This window comes from Cynara cardunculus, assembly GCF_001531365.2.
Source record: "Cynara cardunculus var. scolymus isolate 2C chromosome LG 3, CcrdV1, whole genome shotgun sequence".
NCBI classification, from domain to species: domain Eukaryota; kingdom Viridiplantae; phylum Streptophyta; class Magnoliopsida; order Asterales; family Asteraceae; genus Cynara; species Cynara cardunculus.
Window position 1 is genome coordinate 24,893,744 of NC_037530.1, and position 6,225 is coordinate 24,899,968.

The 6,225-nt window shown below is 36.2% G+C and overlaps 1 protein-coding gene across 7 annotated transcripts in view; it reads right to left on the reverse strand.

Annotated features, from left to right (window-relative positions):
* Positions 1 to 3,886: 3,886 nt before the first annotated feature.
* LOC112509353 (general transcription factor 3C polypeptide 3-like) overlaps positions 3,887 to 6,225 on the reverse strand; it is a 20,692-nt gene continuing 18,353 nt past the window's right edge. For 6 of the 7 annotated variants that reach the window (XM_025114271.1, XM_025114270.1, XM_025114273.1 and 3 more), the window contains 5 exons: positions 6,094 to 6,204; positions 5,840 to 6,009; positions 5,094 to 5,212; positions 4,488 to 4,611; positions 3,887 to 4,276 (listed from right to left, as the gene is read on the reverse strand). In XM_025114271.1, coding sequence (XP_024970039.1) covers positions 4,130 to 4,276; positions 4,488 to 4,611; positions 5,094 to 5,212; positions 5,840 to 6,009; positions 6,094 to 6,204 — 671 coding nt within the window. In that variant the 3' untranslated portion in view covers positions 3,887 to 4,129. Of the gene's footprint in view, positions 4,277 to 4,487; positions 4,612 to 5,093; positions 5,213 to 5,839; positions 6,010 to 6,093; positions 6,205 to 6,225 lie in introns of those variants that run through there. The other variant, XM_025114274.1, reaches the window with a different exon arrangement.

A 6,225-nucleotide genomic window follows, 5' to 3' on the forward strand; every position in this document is an offset into this window, starting at 1 on the left:
ACAATTGCAATTCCATCCTAATTCTTCCGGTTTACAATAACCTCATTTGTTCAGTATTAATTATATTTGCTAATATCATCCTTTTGAGTTGATACCATTTCCAGCAGATGACAATGGAGCAGTGATGATGAACAGAAATGAAAAATCAACATTAAGAGAGCTAAAAAAACTCGGTGTTTCTTATAAACGTACCTGAAAACACATCCAACAAGGTCCTCCCTACCTATCACATTTCATGTCTTGTAGTCCCCTAAACCAATCTACATTTCCAATCCCCATTTCTTGTAATTCTAACCTATGTATTGTCTGTGGACGTTCCTTGTCTGCAATGCTCCTAATTCAAATATAGAATAACTATCCCCATTCCCAATCCCCCTTTGAAATGCCTTTAGAACAAAAAATATCATCCTGTGGCCAGTGCAAGGTACAAAAATGGAAGTCTTTAGATGAGGAATACGCACATATACATGATTTCATCTACATAAGTGCCAATGAATAACCACCCACCAATGCCAAATGCAAGATCTTTTTCCTAAAATTCTCGTTTGGTCCATTTATAGGACGATTCAGGTGAGATCCAATGTATATCCAACTTTCTATTCACTCGTGGGTTCGGGCTAACTGTAACAACCCACAAATTCCACATACAGATAATCCACATGATATTACTCATAACACAGAATGTAATATTGTTTACAAAATACGGACTAACAAAAACTTTATTTAATACATTTATGAGTAACTAAATGTCATCAATTCTAAACTTTTCCCTTGCCTTTATCCTGCGAGGTATGATGACCTGCAAAACAGGTTAGTCCAACAACTGAGCGTTAGACCCAAAAGGTCTAGTGAGTGTACAAATCTCAAACAGATAACATACTTTCCAAACTAGCAGTTTCGAATCAAACCTGTACGGATATAAATATTTATCTATTTCTCTCGCGGTTACACCGCCATTTCATCTCTCTCGCGGTTACACCGCCATCTCATCTCTCTCGCGGTTACACCGCCGTTTCATCTCATATTGGTAACAAAAACTCTAACTCTTTAGCCGGATTTGAAGTCCGGCCAACCATCCGGAGATCTAATCCCGACATCACATGTGGCTTTGAGCGGTTTAGGTTTACATCGGATAACCTTTTAACCGGTTTAAGGAATAATACGGATGAAACTTGGCCGGTTTAGAAATTACATCGGCCGAGTCTTGAGCAATTTACAATGAACCCGAACGCTTCTTGTCCGGTTTAGATGAAATCCGGACAGCACTTGTCCGGTTTAGATCATAATCACACAGTATGAAACTTAATCATTGAAAACCTATTCCAATCACTATAGTATTGTATGCAAACATGTAATATTCAAAGCGTAATACACTCACCTTCGAAATCTGAGGTTGACCGTATTTCTGACTGATCTAATTCTCCAAAATCTGATTCCAAACTTCTTTTAAAAAGTGTGTGTCCAAAAACTTTTCCCATCTCTTTTCTTTTACTACTTATAGCAAGGGAAGAAACCAAGGGGGCGGCGCATACTGCCGACTCCCCTCTTCCCATCAAAACTTTAATACAATTAAAATGCACATACACACACACACACTCCTATATATATATGTGTATATATATATATATATATATTTTAGAATCTCAAACCAAAACTTGTAACCCGAATATTACACTAAACGATATGCCGAAGTTGTGGGTTGTAAAATACATTGTTTTCTTAATTGAAGAAATAATTGGAAAATAAAACCTCTGTCAGTACACCGCATTACCATGCAATAATAACAAGTACTTCTTCAACTACACATTCTTGTTTTTGTTTGCATGACTGTCCTCCTCAAGAAACCCACTGCACATAATATTAGTTTACCAAACTATGCTTCAATATGTGCTTGTGGTTCATATGCTTAAAATATGCCACAGTGAGATAGAAATGTTTCTGGTTAAATGATGTAGTCGTGACCTCTCTTAAAGATTACTTCAATATTCAAATTATGATTATACGGCCATATCAACTACCAAGAGGTAGGAAGTTTTATTCTCCGTAAAAAATGTCTACTAGCTTTTCAATTAATACAAGGAATGACCAACTTTCGTTTAAAGTATATAATATTTTTATATACTGCAAATAAACTTATAAGCCGTCCTCATCATTGGTGAGATTTGAACCCTTGATCTCCTAGGAGCCTGAGGTAACCCAGATACCGTAAGGCCAAAGGCCCTTTGATAGGATTGACTAACTTGTATAAATAGTTGTTGACATGCCTCAAATTACTAGTATGACCCTTGCGCTTGCCATCAGGNAAGCCAGAAATGTAACTATTTGATTTCTTCCATTAAACATTCTCAATTACAATTGCAATTCCATCCTAATTCTTCCGGTTTACAATAACCTCATTTGTTCAGTATTAATTATATTTGCTAATATCATCCTTTTGAGTTGATACTATTTCCAGCAGATGACAATGGAGCAGTGATGATGAACAGAAATGAAAAATCAACATTAAGAGAGCTAAAAGACTCGGCATTTCTTATAAACGTACCATAAAACACATCCAACAAGGTCCTCCCTGCCTATCACAGTTCATGTCTTGTAGTCCCCTAAACCAATCTACATTTCCAATCCCCATTTCTTGTAATTCTAACCTATGTATTGTCTGTGAATGTTCCTTGTCTGCAATGCTCCTAATTCAATATAGAATAACTATCACCATTCCCAATCCCCCTCTGAAACGCCTTTAGAACAGAAAATATCATCCAGTGGCCAGTGCAAGGTACAAAAATGGAACTCTTTAGATGAGGAATACCCACATATACATGATTTCATCTACATAAGTGCCAATGAATAACCACCACATAATGCTAAATGCAAGATCTTTTTCCTAAAATTCTCGTTTGGTCCATTTATAGGGCGATTCAGGTGAGATCCAATATATATCCAACTTTCTATTCACTCGTGGAAGCGAGCTAAGCGATCTGCCGAAGTTGTGGGTTGTAAAAATACATCGTTTTCTTAATTGAAGAAATAATTGGAAAATAAATTCTGTCAGTACACCGCATTACCATGCAATAATAACAAGTAATTCTTCAACTACACGTTCTTGTTTTTGTTTGCATGATATTAGTTTACCAAAATAAATCCTGTCACTCCTTAAGGAACCCACTGCAAATAAAATTAGTTTACCAAATTATGCTTCAATATGTGCTTGTGGTTCATATGCTTAAAATATGCCATAGTGAGATAGAAATGTTTCTGGTTAAAGGATGTAGTTGTGGCCTCTCTTAAAGATTACCTCAATATTCAAATTATGATTATACGGCCACATCAACAACCAAGAGGTAGGAAGTTTTATTCTCCCTAAACAATGTCTACTAGTTTTTCAATTAATACAAGGATTGGCTAACTTTCGTTTAAAGTATATAATATTTTTATATACTGCAAATACACTTACAAGCCGTCCTCATCATTGTTGAGGTTTGAACCCCTGACCTCCTAGGAGCCTGAGGTAACCCAGATACTGCAAGGCCAAAGGCCCTTTGATAGGATTGACTAACTTGTATAAATAGTTGTTGACATGCCTCAAATTACTGGTAGTATGACCCTGTGGTTGTCATCAGGCCATCACATGTCAATATAACCCTCATGCTTTTCAATAAACGTCTAGTACTTAACATAATCAAGTAGGTCACTGGCCACTCTTCCTATCGAGGCTGATTTCATATATTTTTTTTATTAACCTGGATATCCAACCCGCTATGCGAGCCGACTAATCCCAGGGCGACCACCTGCTTTGCACGTAGCTCGGAGTCACCGCATTTGAACCTCCGTAGCCACAAGGGGATTTTTGTTCCTCCTTGGATTTGAACCTGGGACCTCCTGGCATTTTTGACCTTCGGAGCCAAGCTGATTTCAGATAATTATTGTTCACTATMATGTGTTGCAAACATAAAAATACACATTAAAACAATGAAAACCATACTTGTTGGCAAATGTTTCCAAGCAACCTCTTGTAAACCWGAATTTACCAAAATCAGAATATATTTGACTACTTTATCAGCTATGATGAGACTGCAAGATGCTTGTATCATTTGATAATCAGGTTTTAAGATTAAAATGTTCACAAAATGGATCAGTATCGCCATGGATCAGACCCAAATGTGGTCTTAATTACAATTACCACAAAGAAGAATAGGAAGCAAGAAGCACTCACATCTACGATGAGCGTAAGTTGCTCCTCATCCTTTAAGAGATTAGGCAAGGGAGGTTCTCTATATGCCTGCCACATGGACAATTTTAGCAATTGAATTAGATAAGAACAGTAMAACACTGTAAATTGTATGGGTGTAACCATATACCAGTTACTAGACCCATTGTTTGGTAGAGTTGCATAAAGTGACAAGTGGCAATTTAAAACTTGATGCACTTTGATGTAAAAGAATAATATTACTCGTTTTATCCTGCCATATGAGAAAGCCTGAACTACTTACAGGAGATTCATCAGCTGAATCGTCACTGTGCCACTCTGCTCCAGTAGCCAATGCTGCAGCTCGTTTTTCTTCTCTTTCCTTTTCTTTTTTCTGAAGTAACCTCTTTGCTCGAGCAGCTTTGGATCTGTTGAACATTAAAAGAATGAAATAATTCTGAGTATACCCAACTTTTCAGTTGCAAGATCGAGTGCAAATGTGTTGAAGATGCGATGTTCAAAAATTGGAGATGGTCTAATTGATCAGTTATCCAAAGGTGTTTCCATATCTCAATATATCCATACTATTCTCTTCTAACAGAAACTTAAATCCATAGACACTCCCTCATTTGAATAATGAAAATTTAAGCTGAAGAGAGAAGCTAGTGGATCTAGGTCAAAATAAGAAACTGGTGGTAGCCCAACTGTTTTGTTAATTACAAGATAGATCATAGAAGAGAGCACTGCCATAGCAAGTCCTGTTTAACAGCCTCCAGGAAAAAAATATAGAAAGCAGCATGGGTAACTGTTATGTGTTTTGCATGCAGCAGATAGCATATTGCATTCACCAGAACATTGTTCATGTCCTAAATCAAAATCTAAAAAATATAGCAAACGGGCAAACACTTACAGATCTGAAGATGAAGCAATAGGACGGAATCCTTGGAATACATTGTCAGTTTGATGGTCATCTAGTACTTGAACTCTTTTATAAAGCACGCTTCTCGGTAGCCTTTTCTTTGGTCTAACCTGATGAACCAACTCTTCATCAAAATTTATGAAATATGCATCTTTTAAGTAGAATTAAATAATACATGCACATATTTTTATGATAGAATACTTGGATATATCTATAAAGAGACAAGAAGCAATCACAAATTTGAACATTTTCTGGAAAGTAACTGCTATCATTGTTTCCCAAGATGCATGTGATTGCATTCTTCATACATTATTCCTGTCATAAYTCTTGATCCAAAATCCCAAAGRAGTTTCTGAATAGAACTTTTTGGTGGACTAATATAGYAGTAGGACTTCCTTTCACTATGCAATCAAAATGCACCATTTGCACATGCTCGGTAGACTAAAACAGGTTATAGTAGCCATTTATTTAAATATTGCTTACAATTCCAGTTAAATATAATACCACTTGGCTAGAAAAGTTGGTAACACCCCCAAAATGTTGATAACGTATAATAATAGTTATARTAAATTAATATTATAATAATGATACAAAGGAATCCATTATTTTGTAACGCATTACCATTCTTTATCTCTAAAAACCACAACACTTTATAAAGTAAGCATAAATACAAATATGGAAAAATTGCGACTAAAAGCCAAGTATTATTAGATTCCTGAAAACCAAGTGCAAATCACCTTTCGCTGAATAGTTTCAAGAAACAGCGATTCACGAACCAATGGAAATATCGCCTCAACAAAGCCCTCAGTCAACCCTTTGGATTTATAAATGGAAGAGAGCTTTAACTTTATTTTTTTATCAGTCCACCACTCTTTCTCCCTATCAGAGGTTTGTMCAACTCTTGATTCTGGAAATGTAAAGTAAACAATGAGATAAGAAYAAATTGACCRGTTCTGTGAGTAACAATTCCCCARCACAAAATCCAGTAAACCTGAATCAGGAGGAKAAAGTACAGAAATAGCTTCATCTTCTTTATCTTCTTCTAAGAGAAGTGACACTAGATCCAACCTAGCATCAATGTTCCCCTCATGTTCATGTAAGGCTGTCAAGAAAATATAATGGA